Raw genomic sequence first — 19,916 nt, 5'->3', positions numbered from 1 at the left:
AAAAAAAAAAAAAAAAAAAAAAAAAAAAAAAAAAGTCAATCAACACGAATAGACCAATTATGAATAAATGAAGAGACATATAGTCGTTGATTTCGGTTGGGTTCAGCAATTTTTAGAAATAAAAACATACTATTCTGCAAGCTAGTTCCAACTATAAAAGACTGTTCTGCAAGTTCCAACTAGAGAACAAAATGTTTTCAGCTTGCTTTTTGCTTATTTATTTATTTTTGCCGTTTGCAACTTGTCTAACAAAGAAAAAAATCGTACAAGTAGGCAGACAATTCCTAACAAATAAAAACGAAAATTATATCGTTCATTTCATGCCTTCATGGGGAGTCAGAAAAGTCAAGCATCTGGAAGATGACTTTTTTCTCAAATGTAAAACTAAACCAAAACATATAAACGAAGTAATAAAAATCAATACCGGTTGGAGAGGTGTTACCGTTACGTGATGTTATGCAACATTGCAACGTGTGAAGATAATTAGCCGCCAACAAAACCACACACGCTTTATGTTAGTTCTATTACTATGAAATTATCCTACCAACTTCGTAGAAAAACCCGAATCTTTGTACGGACGCATCTCGTGTACAATCATTTTCACATTGCTCAACCAAACATGTTATATGTAATATGCATATTACGTTTAACTTCCTACATATTTTGTTGTTGTTGTTATTGTTTTTTTTTTTTTTTTTTTTTTTTTGATAATCCAGGGTTCCCCACTTACGTGGGTCATTCCCTGAGCCCGGTTAGACAGCAGTCCACTTCACCCGGCAGGGCTATACCTGGGCTGGGGACAAGGCCCAACACCCAGTACCGCATTTGATGACAAGATGGGCAGTTCCCCTCCGCCTGGCGTCGAACCCGGGAGAATGACAATTGGCTTCCAAGGTCCTTACCAAACGAGCTACTACGTCCCGTCTGGTGTTGTTATTGTTGTTTATGAGCTTCATACGTTTTCCTTTAATACACGTTTTAGTTTCATAATAACGAATGGTTGTCTAAAAGTTTGAAGAATTCATATTAGAGTTAGGGAGATTTATTATACTTTGATTACTATTATTGCTATATCTGTTATGCTTGGCTTATGTTGTAAATGGTAATAATATCCATCACGACTATGTAATATAATATCGATCTGAAATCCTCCCTTGTATAAACATGATTAAAAAGTAATTTTTAAATTTAAATGTATTTTAATTTTTTTTGCTTGTATATTTATTTCTAAAGTTAAAGTATGATTAATTTATAATTATACAGTAAACAATTGGTGATCAACAATTTTTATAGCTCATAATCAGTCTCATTATTGTGTGCACATTGCTTTGAGACCGTCCATTGATACTCCAATATAAAAAAAATCGTTCCTGATTTTTTTTTTTTTTTGGGTCAAACTACCGTTCCTGATATTGATTAGCTAGTCTTACACATTCTTAATACGATCTCATGTGTAAACTGACGCTCCCGGTAATGTGCCGGTCACGTCTCCAGTCTGAAAGTCACGTGTCAGTAACCCACGTCGTCCGCTCACCAACTCTGTCCCCTTGGGTTTCTCTATATATAACCCAATCCAACTTCCTCTTCACACTCCTTTTATTTAAAATCTCACAAAACCAACAAGTTTTCCCAGCGAAAAAAAAAACAATTTCGAACTTTTTTCCCTGGAAAATTTTCCTACAACACAACCAAATTAAAACTCATTAATCCTTGATTAAAAGGTAAACCTCACAACAATTATTATTCAATATGGTTATAGATTCAGAAACCAGTGGTAGTCATCACCGTAGACTCACTTTCGCCGCCTTCTTAAAAACCGATCTCTCCGCCCACGAAGAAGAAGAACAGAGCCATGGTGCTGCTGATGTCATCAATCCCAGTAGTAACAAGAGCAAGAACAATCAGCAACGTCAAAGCAATGCTTCGACCACGAGCGGCGACTCATCTCCTAATCAGGTTCGGTCTCCATGGAACCAGACTTACTCTCCGTACTACACCGACACAACAACGACGCCTACTATGTCACCGTCTCCGTGGAACCAGACTTACTCACCTTACTACAAGTCTCCGTGGATATACCAGACCCGAAACGTGGATGATGATTCGGACAACGGTTTGATCGGTACGATCGTGAGACAAGAAGGTCATGTCTACTCGTTAGCTGCTTCCGGAGATCTTCTGTTCACTGGATCCGATTCGAAGAACATTCGGGTCTGGAAAGATCTAAAGGATTTCGCCGGGTTTAAATCAACAAGCGGTTTGGTTAAAGCGATCGTGATAACCGGAGATAACCGGATCTTCACCGGTCATCAAGACGGCAAAATCCGGGTTTGGAGAGGGTCTAAAAGACGAACCGGAGGTTACTCGCGAATCGGAAACTTACCGACTCTTAAAGAGCTTTTAACGAAGTCGGTGAATCCCAAGAACTACGTCGAGGTTCGTCGCCGGAAAAACGTTCTTAAGATCCGACACTACGACGCCGTTTCGTCTCTGAGCTTGAACGAAGAGCTCGGTTTACTCTACTCCGGTTCGTGGGACAAGACTCTCAAAGTCTGGAGACTCTCCGACTCTAAATGTTTAGAATCGATTCAAGCTCACGACGACGCGATCAACACTGTAGCCGCCGGGTTCGACGACTTGCTATTCACCGGATCCGCCGACGGGACCTTGAAAGTGTGGAAACGCGAGCTTCAAGGGAGAGGGACGAAGCATTTTCTAGTTAACGTGCTGATGAAGCAAGAGAGCGCCGTGACGGCGTTGGCGGTTAATTTAACGGCGTTAGTTGTTTACTGTGGATCTTCTGACGGTACAGTTAATTTCTGGGAAGGGAAGAAATATTTTTCTCACGGCGGGACTCTCCGCGGCCACCGTCTGGCGGTGCTCTGCCTCGCCGCCGCCGGGAGTTTGGTGCTGAGCGGCGGAGCGGATAAGAACATTTGCGTGTGGAGGAGAAACGGCGATGGAACACACTCATATCTCTCGGCGTTGATGGACCACGTGGGACCTGTGAAGTGTTTGGCGGCGGTGGAAGAGGTGGAGGAAGACGGCGAGGGGAGATGGATAGTGTACAGTGGAAGCTTGGATAAATCGGTGAAGGTGTGGCGCGTGAAGGAGACGGCGTCTTCGGTGATTGGCTGAGATGGGTTGAGGAGGAGGAGAGGTTACGCGCCGTATTAGCGCGTGTAGATACGGAGGAATAATCCGTGGGACATGTGATTCCTGCCTTAATGGTCAAGGCAAGTTTTATGGCCGGCAAAACTAAGCAGATCATACTACCAATAGCAAACTGCCACGTCATGAAAGTATCTAAAAGGTTTGGAAAGTTCCTATAGTTTATTTGATCTTCATTGTAACTGCACATATTTGATTCAGAAAAAGGGAAAACAAACCTTATATTATTTCATTCATTGTATTAAAATCATTTTGTTCATATACTATATATTCGATTCGTTTAAAACTGGTTACATTAAAAATTAATGTTTCCAATGGTTAAAAAACGGAATTTTAGATCTTCACTTCTAATACGTACGTTAAGTTGATTTGTTAGCTTCTCTTTGTTGAATATGTTGTAGCCATTGACAAATGAAATGTAAAAATCTATTGGTGTCGTCATGAATTCATGTATTAAAGTCTCACTATTGTAGGATATATGTAAATCATATCAGGTTCTCATAAATTTACATTGACATACACACACATCCTTCTATTTCTATTTTCAAGTAATAGAGATCTAAACATACATTAAAGTTAGGCCAAGAATCTAATTCAGCGGCGCTAGTATTGCTTACGCTACTTTCCCTCTTCTTCCTGCTTATGCTGCTTTCACTGCCCTTGTGTTCTCCCCCAGTCCCCCTTGCATTCTTCTTCTTCGCAGGCCACATTTGATTGAATACCAAATCTTGCTGAAGCTTTAAGTTTTCTAAGGGGCTACGGAGGAACGTAATAGACGAGAAAACCAGCCAAGTTCCTATAACAACTAAATTCTCAACATTTCACAGTCGGATTTTATGTGATGTAGATCATATTCATATATATATATATATATATATATATATATATATGATTATATATTTTTCACTAAAATATATATTCGACAGAGGAGAACTCCGTTCAAATGAAAAACTGGAATTGGAACACCTAATGCTTAATTAGTAGATGTAATTAAGAGATAAGATTTGTCTAAATAATACACATATCAAAAATACTCCTTCCGTTCCTAAAAGATCCATATTGTAGAAAAAAAATTTGTTTCAAAAAGATATATATTTTATATTTCCAATGTAACTTTTGTCAACTAATAATGAGAAATTGTGAAGTTCACGAACATTAATTGCATTTCTTAAAATCTTACTGGTTTAAAAATATAGAAAATATAAAATTACAAAAATCTATTCATTTATAGCTAAATTTTAATATGTTTTATTAAAAAGTGTAAAAATTATAAACCATGGATCTTTTATGAACGGATGAAGTATTTTTGATATGTGCTAGCTTTTACTTCATCCCAAATGACCTAAACAGTTAATCTCTAGGATTATTTTGTTTGACAATATTCTAGTATATAGTTGTCAAATTTTATAATTCAACTATCCATTTTATGAGTTCGGGTCAAATATTTTATTTTAATCCCTTCCTCTCACATGGATGTAAATTTATTTCATGCCAATTGTCAAATTTTATAATTCAACAATCCATATTATGAATTCAAGTCAAATGTTCTATTTTAGTCCTTTCATTCACATGGATGCAAATTGTATCAAAATAAAAGTTATCTACAAAGGAAAAGAAAGGAACAAGCGTAAGCTAAGAATAAGAATAATAATGTGCATACAAATGCACATCTAACAATGCATTGCATTAACAATTTATTTTTTCGAAATACAAACTAATTCTCAAAATAGGTGGATCACCATGAGTTATTTTATTTTAGACATCAAACAGTAATGCAAAAAAAAACCATGACCGAAATCAGATAGGAAGAAATCTAATCAGCGCCCTCAACCCCAAGATAAGCCAATAAACCAATTGATTAAATTTATGCAGTTTTGGCATTAATCCATTTTAAATCATGAGACTACCTTTGGTATAAGCTAATTAATCACCATATACTTGTAGTTTATACAAATAATCAAGTGGCAAACGTAAAAGCATATAACCAATACTCTTGTGATTGAAAAAAACCAATAAAGCCTCAGGACACATCAAAACAAAAATAACTATCGCATAGATGGACATTGTACGACTCGTATATCCTTTGATTTATTTTGAAATTGATCTGGTAAAATACTAAAATTGAAATTTGAGATTTTAAATACGTATGGTACTGTGTTAGGCGGATTTGTTGAAAAAGAGTTGGTCATTGGAAACTAAATGTAATATTTTATTGCTGTCTCGATGACAGTGTATGTACGAAATCTTTCTTTCGTCGGATTTAAGTTCGATACAAATCTTACAAGCATAAGCTATATATATGCACGTTGACTATACACACCCTTCTATTCCTAACAGTTTTTCAATAGCATGAAAATTTAATCTTGTTCTACCAATATTACGAAGCATGTTTTTGTCAATGTTGTACCTGACAGGGTACCTATCCGCTTTAAGAATATGAGCATTCGTAATCATATCATTGGCCATAAGACACAAGTTGAGTAAGTTTCAAAAATGTATTATTCTTAGTTATAATTTGGATAACAATTACCTAAATTTCAATTCTGAATCTTAAAGAAAGTTACTAGATTTTGAAATGCGTTAAAAAACGCGGTTTTGTTTTTCATATTGATCGAAAACTGATTTACAAAGTACCATTATTTTTGTTTCGAACCATAACAATTGAGTTTTTAGGTTTTTATCATTTGTTTTTTTCTCTTTTCAAAATATGGCATATATTTGAAATATGGTAGTTGTTCTGTAATAATGTTTGAGTTTTAAGGATTGTTTTCATATTCGATCTAGATTTGTGGTTGAACCTATAGACCCGATACATTGTATATAATCCGGTTCGGATTTAATGAAAAATTTGTTAATTAAAAATCAAATAGAACCTGATAAAATCCAAAAACTCATTATTAACCCGTGAGCTAATACCATTGATCCAATAAAACACAAAATATCTGAAAAATAACTAAATTACTCATATATTTTTTAATATTACATAAATTTGTGATTCTTTAGAATTTGATGAAATTTTATTATGTTATCCAAATAAAAAATGATAATATAAAAAAACTTATTGATATGATAACATTAGTTTATTTTTGTTATTAATAACCTATTATAAGTTTTTATTTTTATTTTAGATTTAAAAATTGATTTTAAGATAATTTTTAAAATATTTTTTTTTTGATCAAACCTTTCATTCATTCATTTCAATCTAAAAAGAACAGTCAGTCGCTCTCCTCAAGAGAGTTTGACAATACAAATAAAGCGTTCTTCGCTAGGCTATCAGCAGCCTCATTACTCAAACGTGAAACATAACTAAAGGAAACAGAGGAAAAGGAAGACACAACAGGGAAATATCATGAAGAATTCCTTGAAGTTCATTCACCAAAGTCTTTCTTCTTAGCAGGGCAACTAGACTTCTAGAGTTTGAGAAACATACCAAGTCTTTAACACCTGCCTGGACAGCAACGAAGAGTGCTGTTCTCAGAGCCAACGCTTCTGCAACCAAGGCTGAAGCTACATAACGGCGAGAGGATGAGCCCTGTCTTAGGGCGTGTCCAGCGTGGTTATAACATACCCAGCCAAAACCACCTGCAGAGGACACACTATTCCAAGCCGCATCAACATAGCAAAAGATAGTATCAATGTTTGAGTTTTCAGTGTGGCGAATAGGTGCCTCGAGAGGGTGTGGACAGTCTTTAGACGAATCAGACCGTGAGCCTGTCGGTAGAGAGTTAGATTTCCATTCTATAGCATAGACAAGAGCTCGAGTCACAAGTTCTGTTTCAGAGAAAGACTTGTCCTCAAACTGGAGCTTATTTCTATTGGTCCATAGCAGCCAAAGAATCCATGGGTACAGAGGCTGCTCCAGACCAGACGGGGGTAAGTTAACTAGCCGTATGCAAAGTCTGAGGAGGTCTGTGATCGAGGTACAAGATCTAACTGCAGGAGTAAACAAAGATGGACCAGTTCCTATACCTTCTTAGCAAAGTTGCATTGAGTAAACAGGTGTATGGCTGTTTCTTGTTCTCCACAGTGTTTACAAACTCCATCGACTTGTATACCCCTTCTCATCAGAGTAGACCCTACTGCAACTGCATCATTTTTCATTTAAAATATTTTTAAACACTCATAATTGCCATATCAATATCATGTACAAAATGACATTATACATGAAAAATGATATTCAAATATGTATATGATATATGGTGTAGGATATAGGGTTTTGGTTTGTATTGAAAATATGCATAATATTCGAATGATCTATTTTGAATATTGATATATAGATTTAAGAAAATAATATTTTCATGTGTTTGTTAATTATTTATAGTTCATAATATATTTATACTTATATAAATTTTAAAGTTAATATATCTTTTAAATATATATAGACCCATTATTTATATATTCATTTAGGTGTATCTGTAGACCCAAAACCAAAAGATTTAAATACCATTAATGAATTTTATTAACCATTTGTAAAAATAAGGGTATTTTTGAAAAAAATACAATTTTAATAAATGGTATAATTTGGGAATGATCCTCTTTTAATGGTATTGATTTAACTAGCATTCAAATTTTAATGAACTTCACAAAGTTATATGATTTTTCACAGGCAAGTTTATTCATACGAGCATGTTCTAAACTTTAGTTCTCCTATATTACTTTAATTTATTAGCAATGATTAAGCCCATAAGGCTGCATTTTACAAGCAACTAATTAATGCTTTCCTATTAAAAATTGAAGGTGGCATTTTACAAAACAAACACCGTGAGGTTAGTCATGCTTCTCCAACGTAGTTAGGCAAAGCTCCACTAGGTTTTAGTCCATCTGACTTTAATTTATTAAGAATGATTAAGCCCATAGTCTTGACTAATTTATTACAGATTTTCACATGGTAGACTGTTAACGTTCTTATTAGGTTAATCACAAATTCAACTTTTATTTTTCAATATTAATAATTCATTTTGACTTTGGGAGGAATCTGTATGCTCCCCTGATCAAACAAAATACATAGATGGAATAAATAAATTGTAAAACACGATCACAACTCACGAACAAAATGATTTACACTCACGCACGCACTCAGCAGTCAGCGCATAGGCTCGTAGCTCCAACTAACTAGGACTAGTATATACGTTAAAAAGATGCTAAATTAATAATTATTTAAGACAGTTTCATATAATATATATATATATAACATAATTGGCACTAAATAATCAGCATAGACCATCGAGATATAATTACATATCTTTGTATCGTGCAACGATTTGGTTAATTAGAAAAAAAACTTGGCAACAATGTAATGTCTGATACGACCATGATATGAATACCTCTCATATATAATTATCTGACTACTCAAATTAAACTGCCCACCTTAGATATGATTTGAAACTTCGGAATTTCAAAAGAAGCATAAAAAATTGGTTTTAGCTTAGAAGTCCATCTAGCTTAACATGGTATTAGAGTCCGATCCACGCAGTCCAACCCGATCCACATCGATCTGGCCCAAAGTTGGCCAATCGATCTTTGCCCGAACATTCCGAGATTGACGCTTAAAGAGTCATCATCTCGAGGGGGCGTATTAGACACAAAGTGTCCCACATTGGTAGTTGGAAGGGATCTTAAACAATATATAAGATTAGATGGATCACTCCACTTATCACCCATTGGTTTTTGGTTGAAGCCCATCTAGTTTAACAAAAAGATGGAGATACTATTATTTCTCGAGTTTAAATACGTTATATATTTAATTGTTGCATAATAAGCAAATCCGACCTTAGCTCAGTTGGTAGAGCGGAAGACTGTAGTAGTTGCAGATAATCTTTAGGTCGCTGGTTCGATTCCGGCAGGTCGGAATAAAATTTTGAACTTTTTTACTCTTTGTTTATTTGGGCTTTGAGAAATAAAAGACAGCCCATATCTTATGCTCTTGCTTAAAAATTCCTCAAAGAAACCGTTATGAATTGAATTTGCACACGACAAGAATCAGTTTTGTGTGGTTCTGACATTTAACAAGATATCTAAACAAAACAACTGTACCATGTCTTGTTTTGATTCTTTTTTCTTTCATCTCATTCCTCACCTTCTCTACCTCTACCCATTTCCCTTCACATTTGATAAAAGCAACATAATCTTCACACTCAAAACCAAGTTTCTTCTGCTCTCCTTCCATCTCGAGAAGCGCTTTTCCGATCTCTTCACCCATCACAGTGTCTCCATAGATGCTGCAGGCATTGCAGAGACTTATCAACAAGATAGCGTCGGGTTGGATAATCATAGGCTCATAGCGAATACAAACTCATACGCTTCTTGTAACCGCCCTACTTTATCGAGAAGGTCCACTATGCATCCGTAGTGTTGAATCACCTGAGTCGCACCAAATCTTGTCCTCATACTCTGAAACAACTCTTGTCCTTCTTGAACCAGACTATATGACGATAAGCCAAAAGCAAACTAGTGAATGTTACTTCGTTTGGTTTAATCCCCGATTCAGCCATTCGGTGTTTCGTTTCCTCTTCCATTGAGAGCTTGCCCGGTTGCCACGGAAGTCCATGTCATGACATTCTTCACTTTCATTAACTCGAACACAGATAAGATCAGAATCTTGGCTCAGGAAAAAACAGGATGAGCTCCTACACGCCAAACTCTGTTTCTGTTATATTCTAATGCTCGAATGAAGACAAAGAGAAGGTGTAAAAACAAAAGCTAAGAGATGAAGAATCAACAAACACAACAAACCTGACATCATATCATCTTTCTTGGGGCACAAGTTTCAATACCTAATTTGATTAGGTATTTACAAACTTCTAAAAGTTTCTTAAACCCTAACTTGAGTTCCACTCCAAGGATATATATAATGATAAAACAACTTATCCACATCGAGACACTGACCAATACACATGAATAGAAAGAGAGTTTAAATTAAGACATCCTACATTGCACTTCGATCAGTCACACCATAGTAACTACAAAGAGTGAATCTCTGTTTGTTTCAGACGTACTCGTTGACACGAAAGGCTGTCACTTTGAGAACGAAGTCTCTGGTTCTGAGCAGCTCGAACACGCAGACGTCACCTTCTCCAAGGTTGTTCTCAAGAGTGAACTCGTACCATCCTTGGCTGAACTTGGCTCTCCCTGCTTTGTAGAGGCATCTCACTGGCCATTGTTTCTCCCCGAGCTGGACCTTGATGAATCCCGAGATCCCGCTTAAATACTTCTCAGCAAACCCTGACGGCAGATACTGTTGAAAGAAACACGCAACAAAAGAAAAAAAAGATAACTGTTTCACATACCATTGTGTGATGTAATAACGACATGTTTTTGTTGCTTACCATGATGCAACCTCTGTATAGATAGGATGGTCGTAGAACAACTCTGAAGAAAGGGTTTGTTGGCTCGAACGTTTTGGCTGCATTGATGGCTCTCTCTCTTTCCTCCGCAGTCACGGTTCTCTTTCTTGCAGAAGCACTCTCGTAGAACTTTGAACGGTTCTCTGGGTCATCATCTCGTGGAGCAGATGAATTTATTTCCTCTGGATGGATCGCATTTAAAAAGGTATCTTCTCATGAGAATCAATCTATCTATGAAACAAGAGTCTGCAGAATAGTTTAAAAAGAGAAAAAAATGCTTACCAGGATCAGCGTTCTTCTTCTTCCTCCCTCTCTTTTTAGGAACTTTTGGGGTTGGTGTTGTCTCTTCAGCTGGTAAAGAAAGGAAAAATCAAGCATCAATCTTTACTAGTAGGCATGCGGGTTCAGGTAGTTCGGGTTACTTGGTTAGTTCGGTTTAATATTAATCTTTACCGAATTAATCTGAAATAAAGTTCGGTTCGGTTAGTTCTGTTTTTGAAAATCCAACCGGAGTTTTTGATTTCGTTTAGATTTTGGTTTAATCTTGTTAAATCGGTTAAATTTGGTTAGTTTGTTTTTTTCGGTTCGAAATTTGGTTAATTATGTTGGGGTTATTGGTATAGTTTGGTTATAATTTTTTCTAAGAAAACCAAAGTCATCAAAACTAACCAAAAATTTCGGTTCAGTTCAGCAGGTTTGGTTCAAAATCCCAGGCCTAGTTACAAGTATGATCACAATAAACAAGAAAGATAAAGAGGAAGTCACCTTTAACAGGTGGTTCAGCGAAGAAGCTCTGGATAGCTGAACTAGTATGCCCTTTATTAGCGTGCGCAGTAGTCTCAGGATGCTGTGATGGGTACAAAGGAGAAGGGTGAACAACCTCAACATCTTCATCTTCGAGGTCTTCAAACAAACGCGCACGTTTGAAGTGGTTGTGTGCAGAATCCATGAGACCGGTGGAGTGGTAGTTGATCTCGGAGTGTGATAAGTTGTAAATGTAGACGCTGAAGGCAGAGTTGCCTTCGTATCTAAATATCAAAAGGTAACCAATGCGGATTGAGTAACGGTCAACAAACTCTTGCCAACCATCTTGAAACCAGATTTTGTTGTTGTCAGCTTTCCTTAGTCCTACACGCCAAACATGACCATCAGGTACTGTGAGGGCAACCGCAACCGATAGCTCGTCCTTGAATTTACTCACAAACTTATCAGGAACTCTCTGCACAAAATGTAAAAAAAAAAAAGATTATATATTCAAAATTAACAAGAAACATTGCTGGAGAAAAGACTGCTTTGACTTAATTTAAAATCACAACCCAAATGGTGCTGTTCCATTTACTAGACATACAACATTGTATATTTATCTTTCTATATACAGCCCATGTGACTCCTATGACCTCATCACATAAATCATATGCCTTTTAACTTTGTGAACATTCAAGCCTATGATCTCATCACTCTTTACTTATATGCTAAACTGAGAACAAACTAGTATTTGAAACTGCACAAGTGATAACTAATCGCTGTATCATCTAGTGTGAATATAAAGCAGATAATAAAACCATAAATGTACTTTTATCTTAAGGAAACAAGCAATGAGACTTACAACATAGACATACAGAGAGACCATACACAGACAAAAAGTCAATTACTACCCACTTTCACTCGCAAGTGACAATACACTATTATCAATAAGGAATCTAAAATCCTTAGACTTCATAAGTCAAACTGAGAATACAGTCAAAATAAAGAAACCACAAACAGATCTCAACTTTTTCTCCCTCGCAAGTTGCATGAATCTAACAAAAGTGTACATCTTATTGTCATCAGAAGTCAACTCACTAAACCACACACACATTCCCAAACTACGCTCAATTAGATCATCAAAATACTAGACCAGATGTAGATTTCTCCAAACCACAACAATGACCATAATATACAAGTTCCCATTATATGAGTTATACACAAAGCTTACCAAACTGAAACTTTTTCTATCTTACTAACTCAATTTTTCAGCTCAGAAAGCTGAAAAAAAAAAAACAAATACAAACTTGACTTGATTTCTACTGAGAATCAAGACAATTCAATTCAAGAAAGCTAAGAAACTGTCGAAACATGGAGAATATCAAAATCTTGAAAACTCTCAACTTTACACAAAGATCAAGACTTTGAAACGACCCAAAAGAAAAGAAGAGATTTTTGGGATACAGGGGGAAGAAGAAGATGAAGAGGAGGGAGGGAGATTACCAGATGTTTTTCTTGGATAGTGGATGAGAAAATCAGCTTGTGGAAGAAAGGGCGTGGCATGTTCAGAGAGAAACAGTGATCAAGTAAAAGGAACAAAAAAGAAGAAGAGACCAAAGTCAGATCATGAAACGACGCCGGAGAATACGCGACAGAGACAGAGAAGCACTTTCAGATCTGAAACTATGGTCAAAGGGGGGTGGTGTGGTGTTACAACACTCTCTCTTCTCCTCCTTTTACACCTGACTTGAGTGACCCAACCAAACCCAAACCAAAAATTAAAAAAAATAATAATAATGTTATTAAAAAAAACACACAACTTGTACAGCTCGACCGAGTCGAACCGGTTGATCACTCGTGTGGTTTTATTATTGATTTTTTTGTTTAAACTATTCAAAAGCCGACAGCCCCCACCTACTCCACTTTTTGGACTACCTTTTTGTTTTAACAAATATTAATATTTGTTTCTTTTTCTTTTGATTTAAATATTTTCTTCCTTCTTTTGTAGCACAAATTTCATTTTTCGCCTTTATCAATATCACAGATAATATATTTTTCTTTTCAGAAAAAAATCTGCTATTTATAACCCCCATTTTCAAATTATTTTTTTTTTCCTGAAAATATGTATTAATGAAACAAAAAACCCTTCTCGGAAACTCGCTAAACGCTACGCGTGCGACGCACCTGAGCCTAGCGATTTATTGGAAAAGCGAAAATAAATCGGAGAGTATACGGAAAGAATTTTCTATATTTTATATGGATAATACTTTCTTTATACATATAATACTCTATTTATACGTATAATACAAGATAATACACGTTTATGTTGCAGACGTCTACCTTGATTAATTGATTTTATAACATAAACTATTATGTTATATATATCGTTCAATTAATGCAAAGTTATCGTGTTGGTTCAGTGGCCCTGTCCGTTTTTGAGAGATCAAAGGGTCATGAGTTCGAATTGTTCTTAAAGTCATTCTTATTTTTTTCATTAAAGTGAAGGATAATACGGTCTGCAAATTCATCTTCTCCATGTACCTTCATGTAACCCTAATAACGCAGTCACTCAGTTTTTTCATCTTTTTTGTTTGAGTTTTTGATCTTTAATCAATAAAATCAAAGATGTATCATAAATACATTGGATTTGAATAAATATCGGTTTCAGCTTTCGTTTTTCATGGTTTAAGAAAGAACCGATTTTATTTATAATCGTAAAAACACGCCGATTTAATACAATTCCACGGTCAATTCGACATGAACTCGTCTTGCCGCGTTTTTCTTCCGATCAGAGACATATCGCCGCACTCTGTCACCGATGTGCATGTACTCGGCCGATTACACAGACAAATCGCCGTGTTTTTGAACAGAGCCAAAAACTACTCCTAGCATTTATCTTGACCCCATTTTTGTTTTCTTGGTTTTTAATGATGAATATGATTATGAAGGTTTTGACTTTTGATTATAATACGTAATGCACAGTGTACGGTTAAAACATTCAAGGTCAAGCTATATCTATTTAAAAGGTCTAGTACGCATTCTAGTAGGATGGCCTTCATTATTCTAAAACGTACATTTGTACTTCAAAATTAGCAAGGTCTAGATATCATGAATAATGCGTATATATGTATCTACCGACTAGCTATATCACGTGAGACAAAGTAAAATGTAGCTATAAAACTCAACTACAAGTCTACAATGTGATTAGAGTACATATAAACTCAGGTAAAGTCATGTACGAATCTAGTAATTACACCATTTCCAATGGTTTTACTCTATTTTTTTTTCTAGAGTTGGATGTTGCTCCAATGGTACTTTATTTTAGAGTGAAAAATAGAGCGATGAACAAAAAATAAAAAAATCACTCTAGAGTAAAAAATAGGTTTACACCATTATAGAGTAGAAACTAGAATATCATTGAAGCATTTTTACTTTAAACTCTATTTTAGAGGGGAAAATAGAGTGGGGTTAGACTATCTTATAAATTCAGCTAGAGTATGTACAAATCTATAACATATATAGGTTGCGAACTTGCAATTGATAAACATTAGAGTAAATAGGTGGAAATAAAATAGAGTAAGCAGGAGAAAAAAATTAGAGAGTAAACAACTAATAAAATAAAATATAAAAGTCACATCTAGCGTTATTTGATTTACTTCAAGAAAACCATGAGGGAAAAGATAAGTTAGTTAACCAGTGGTAGTAGTTCAGTGACACTTAAGGGAATAAACCTAATACGGCGAACCCTGGTTCGAACCCTGCTGGCCACACGGATATGAGCTATTGCTTTCGGTTCATTTGAATGCCCAGAAGAGAGTCTATCCGTGGGCTGTACCTCCATCCGGGGGTTAGGTTTGTGTCTTTAATAGACTCGGGTTTAACCCTTTAATTACAAAAAAAAAAGATAAGTTAGTTTCCCTTTGATTAAACAGTGACCAGAGTAAACATATTAAAAAACTATTAAATATTTTTTCACCTGATTGGTTTATACAGTAGTTAAACTGAGAGTAAAACTTATTTCGCCAACATATTATCGCTATTGTTGACATAGAGTCAGACCCATAAAGTCAACATAGTTACAACATTCATAATCCTAATTTATAATAAGTCTATTTACGTACAGCTTGCGTAAACCTCTACGTACAACATGTATAAACTCAATCACAACAAGCATATCTATTCAAGAACACTGTGCATGCATCATAGGAGCACGTTTATCGCGGATCTTAAATGCGTTCTTAGATTATTTACAATTAAAATTAAAGAAAAAAATGGCATTAAACTAAGATGCGTGACTTAATTAGGAGATGGAAGGGACGTTCCTTACCCGTACGTGTCACAATATTATAGGTATTTTCTCTTTTTCCTCATAGTTTTGGTTCTTTTTGCATTAACTCCAACTTAACTTAATTACTTTAAAATTCACTAAGAACCAAAGTATGGTTTCACCAATAAACATGCTACTACGACAACATCATCTCTGCCAATTTTTTTTCCTTTACGAGTTATGCACCCACTTAAAAAAAAAACTTGTAGCTTCTCCCCTGTGTACAACCCGATCACAATATATTACAATTACATCCGCGACGCAACTATGCATGAATCTCGTTATAATATGTTTAGTTATCAGTTCTAAGAACCATGTTTAAACTTATAAATAAAACCATGTTAAAACTTAAATTGCGCATGTAAAAATCCTAAAAACTGAAACAAAGTTTAACCTATGTAATTTATTTTAGCAAGTATTGAATGTGGCTTATATTAAATATTCGGTAGCTTAGAGCGTGATTATCCCTAGAAATCCATTAGGTTTCTTAATGATTATTTAAGTATTAAATTTTAATTAATGATTTTAGTTAAAAATCACCTAATTTTCTTGCTCCAATGAGAGTTTCTTAACAAGGGGTTTCTTAAAAAAAAATGTAAGATAAAAATGTCAATATGTTTAGAAGATGCTCTTTCGACTCTACCAAGTAGCTTTCAAGGCTTTCAATGGTTCCGTGTACTTCAATGGCTCAAAAGGATCCATATCGTATATCTATTTTGCCTAAACAGCCAATCATCAGATAAGAAGTGACATCTAAATAGATAGACACATGCATATAAACTTACAATAGATTGGAGCATAAGTGATAACCTACGAGGGAAAGATCTCGTATTGTTTTCCCTCAGCGAAAACTCAATTGTATTCATGGATGCCTCCACAGCATCACTATCAAACCCTTCTTCCACCAACTTCTTCAGTGTATCCATGATCAACTCCTCAACTCCACTGGATCATCATCTCCATAGAACCAGATTCTGGCATTGCTTGGGTGATAATACTTTCGGTGGAACTCCTAAGCTTTCCAATACCAAGAAATGTATATAATATGCATCAGAAGTTATACATGTGATCAGGCTCTTCTAGCTACTATACCGAGGCAATATGATCCAAGGTTATCTAACAAGGTTTTCAGGACCAAGTGTCCAAGAGGCATTTTCAAGAAAGATAGGTCCCATATCTACAATTGCAACATCGTTTACTTGATTCATAAGGTCAGAAACCAAATTAAGACTGAACTCAGCTTCAGAATCTCTAGAAATTCAAATCTAATACAAATGCACAATGCAATTATTAGATGTAATGCAAACAAAATTAGGTGGATTAGAAAACGTTCAAGAGCAACTAGTAAGTTAATGATCCACAAGAACCCACTACAAATATTTACTCTTAAAATATAGTTTTCGAGAAGCTGTCAGTTAAAGTAAACAAACACACAAAACTGACCTGCTGAGCAATTCGTCCTAAAATATTATCAGGCTGTGAATAGACCACCTTTCATCTCATTGAACACAACACCTGAAATCAAGCACCAACGATGAGATAGGATGAGAGCGTAGACAAACAAAGAGATAACATTGACACTTATAAGTAGATGGAACTCTAAAATGGCATCAGTTGTAAATAAAACATGCACTTTGTTTCTCTGATGCCTTCATCATCCCTGCAAGGAGATACTGGAACATCTAAAGATTTGGGTGAAAATCCAGCAGAACAGAAAGGACAGTGTTGTAGTGGACATGTCTCTTCCTCGCTACTACCGCAAGACTGAAAGATAAGCTACTATAGATAAGAGACCAGTGCTTACACATGTAGAAGGGTTAAAAATACATAGTCCCAGATCGGGGTGAGCTGGATTTCGATCGCTCTTCGGACGGAGATGACGAGAGAAGACGGAGGAGACGCCGTGACGACCGAGAGAGTCGTCGATCGTCTCTGACGGAGAAGACGACATAAGACATCGTCGGTTTCAGATCGCCGAATGGAGAAGAACTCGAGAGAGAACGAAACGACAGAGAAGAAGAAAAAAAAATTGAATCCCTATGTTTGCTGACACGTGTGCAAAAACCTCACTTAAAAACGGTTCCCAAAATCCCAATTTAAGGATCGGTAATTACCTTTTTATTTACTTTTGATTTAATTAAATCAATCATTTTCTTTAAAAACCCTGTTAAGAAACATCGTTAATTATGGTCTTAGCCATCTGTCTAAATGTTATCACTGAATGGAATTTAGTTTATCTAAAGCTTAAAGCATCATTGTCCAGATTTCTTAGGGCGAAATTCTTAAGAGAATATAAAAAACAGTTTTTTAATTTTTAAATAAAAAGTTAAGAAACTGTTTTTTAAAATACTATTTTAAAAAATATTTTAAAAAACAGTTTTTTAATTTTTTAGTTAAAAATTAAGAAATAATTTTTTATATTTTTTTAAAAATAAAAAACTTTGGATAATGACGTTCTTACTTCTGACTTTTGAGAATCTATCCTTAGAATAATGAGATGGAAACAAACAAAGAGTAGTATATATAATATTGTTGTACTCTTTCTACCTTGGTTCGCGTGCATTTTTAGAAATAAAAAAAATCTTGGATGACAAATAAAAAGTTAAGAATTAGCAAAAAAGCGCTGTAAAAAAATCCAAAAGTAGATTCCAATCTCGCATGCACTTCGAAACGCATTTATTCAATTATAAGAAAGGAAAACTGCATCTTGGTTTAAGTTAGTGATACAGATTATTTTAAAGTGTGATTACGGATACAATCATACAAAAGCAAAACAATGTTCACGCTCATTAATAAATCGTTAGGAAACGTGTGTGTATAATTTGAACAACTAAGCTCTTGAAAAAAATTTATATTCATGTATAGCGTCTTAAAACACTTCTGTTGCGTGTGAAAACTTTCCCTCCCCAATTATTCTTTGTGACAAGGCGGGGCTTGTCGAATGGTTCAACGTTGACTTCTTGTCGAAAACCTCTAGTTAATTACTTGTGCTCACCAGCAGTCAATACTCTGAGGATTTGTGGGTAAATTATTTTGATATAGAAGTAAATTAATATGGATCACGTTCATTGACTAATTACTAGTCGATGCAAAACCCGAGACACTGTTAGGAAATGTTTTGCTAATGAACATAACCCGATCGATTAATCTGGATGTTCTCAACTTCCAGCTTCTTGAAATTACTTGTGCTTTTCAAAACAAAGAACTTGATCCACTTGTAGTCTTGCTAACAAGGCGGATTTTCTTTGCCTATAAGCTCTTCCAATGGCTCAATGTTGGCTTCATATGATGGGAAAAAAGAAGAACGGTATTGAGACATTTTGGACATCTTCGGGGTGGTCGAGACTTAAAGTTGCATCAAACACAAAGATTATAAGAACTTCTCTTCTTATTAGATTTAGAAACTTTCTTAAAACTAAACCTTTCAATGTGTTTTTTCTTGATGGAACATCTCTCCATGAGAACTCTTTATATAGTAAGAAGCTACATCTTTTCCTAATAATAATATGGAAACATTCCTAAGCTCGATATGTTTTCCTTTTTCCTTAACCCATCAAACTTCACTTTAATGAGTTAACTTGCTCCTCAAGTTAATTGGAATTATCCAACATTCTCCCCCTTAATTCCAACTTGAATCTTAGGTATGTTGATCTTCTTAACTCCGATGAACTTGCGCATTGCTTCGAACTTGATCATTGCCAATGGCTTAGTGAGTATATCTGCCTTCTGTTCCACTCCAGGTACGTGCTTCACTTCGATAAAGTCGAACTCCACACATTCTCGAATGAAAGGGTACTTCGAGAGTATGTGTTTGCTTCTACCGTGAAACACCGGGTTCTTGGTGAGGGCTATCGCTGACTTGTTGTCAATCTTCAACACGACCTTCTTGTCTTCTTTGTTCATGATCTCGACCATCAACTCCTTTAACCAAATTGCTTGTTTTGCAGCTTCCGTAGCTGCCATGAACTCTGCCTCACATGAGGAGAGTGCCACTGTGGGTTGCTTGCACGATGTTCACGTGATCAGCGATGTTCCTAGGTTGAACATAAACCCTGTAGTGCTTCTTCCATCATCAACGTCTATGTTATGGCTGCTGTCACTGTAACCTGTAATCTCCGTTGTTCCATCCCGTTTGAAGAAGAGACCATACTCAGTGGTGCCCTTTATATATCGCAACAGATGCTTCACCGCTTGTCCATGGCTCTCTCTTGCACTTTGCATATATCTACTCAATACACTGACCGAGAATGCCAAGTTCGTTCGAGTATGAAGAAGATACCTTAAGCATCCTATGATGCTTCAATACGATGTTGCATCAATCTCAGGCTCCT

General features: G+C 35.6%; 3 protein-coding genes and 1 non-coding gene across 4 annotated transcripts in view; 2 read left to right on the top strand and 2 right to left on the bottom strand.

Annotated features, from left to right (window-relative positions):
- The first annotated feature begins 1,482 nt into the window (after window positions 1-1,482).
- LOC106292702 (myosin heavy chain kinase B-like) lies at window positions 1,483-3,455 on the top strand. The gene has a single exon (XM_013728347.1). The coding sequence runs from the start codon at window positions 1,750-1,752 to the stop codon at window positions 3,136-3,138; it is 1,389 nt and encodes a 462-aa protein (XP_013583801.1). The 5' UTR covers window positions 1,483-1,749; the 3' UTR covers window positions 3,139-3,455.
- Window positions 3,456-8,935: 5,480 nt separating this feature from the next.
- Window positions 8,936-9,020, top strand: TRNAY-GUA. The gene is given in 2 exon segments: window positions 8,936-8,972; window positions 8,985-9,020. It is a non-coding gene; the product is annotated as a tRNA-Tyr (tRNA).
- An 873-nt stretch (window positions 9,021-9,893) lies between these two features.
- LOC106311392 (B3 domain-containing transcription factor VRN1) lies at window positions 9,894-13,031 on the bottom strand. Its single transcript, XM_013748609.1, has 5 exons — window positions 12,762-13,031; window positions 11,280-11,733; window positions 10,797-10,865; window positions 10,497-10,696; window positions 9,894-10,405 (listed from the first exon to the last, which is right to left on the bottom strand). The coding sequence occupies exons 1-5, from the start codon at window positions 12,819-12,821 to the stop codon at window positions 10,157-10,159; spliced, it is 1,032 nt and encodes a 343-aa protein (XP_013604063.1). The 5' UTR covers window positions 12,822-13,031; the 3' UTR covers window positions 9,894-10,156.
- Window positions 13,032-16,654: 3,623 nt separating this feature from the next.
- The window catches only part of LOC106338298, a 4,861-nt gene continuing 1,599 nt past the window's right edge, over window positions 16,655-19,916 (bottom strand). Inside the window, exons 3-4 of the mRNA XM_013777314.1 lie at window positions 19,216-19,577; window positions 16,655-16,762 (exon numbers count right to left, since the gene is read on the bottom strand). Coding sequence (XP_013632768.1) covers window positions 16,655-16,762; window positions 19,216-19,577 — 470 coding nt within the window. The remainder of the gene's footprint in view (window positions 16,763-19,215; window positions 19,578-19,916) is intronic.

Source organism: Brassica oleracea, chromosome C1 (genome assembly GCF_000695525.1).
Source record: "Brassica oleracea var. oleracea cultivar TO1000 chromosome C1, BOL, whole genome shotgun sequence".
In the NCBI taxonomy this organism is placed as follows: domain Eukaryota; kingdom Viridiplantae; phylum Streptophyta; class Magnoliopsida; order Brassicales; family Brassicaceae; genus Brassica; species Brassica oleracea.
The sequence above is the reverse complement of the archived record's forward strand: the minus strand, read 5'-3'. Positions and strand labels throughout refer to the sequence as shown.

Excerpts from the sequence above, each read along its gene's own strand:
- LOC106292702 (XM_013728347.1), top strand. The coding sequence starts at position 1,750 with ATGGTTATAGATTCAGAAACCAGTGGTAGTCATCACCGTAGACTCACT.
- LOC106311392 (XM_013748609.1), bottom strand. The coding sequence starts at position 12,821 with ATGCCACGCCCTTTCTTCCACAAGCTGATTTTCTCATCCACTATCCAA. Across the intron at positions 10,866-11,279 it reads CGCTGAACCACCTGTTAAAG|CTGAAGAGACAACACCAACC; the intron begins GTGACTTCCTCT and ends TTTCTTTACCAG. Across the intron at positions 10,697-10,796 it reads GAAGAAGAACGCTGATCCTG|AGGAAATAAATTCATCTGCT; the intron begins GTAAGCATTTTT and ends CGATCCATCCAG.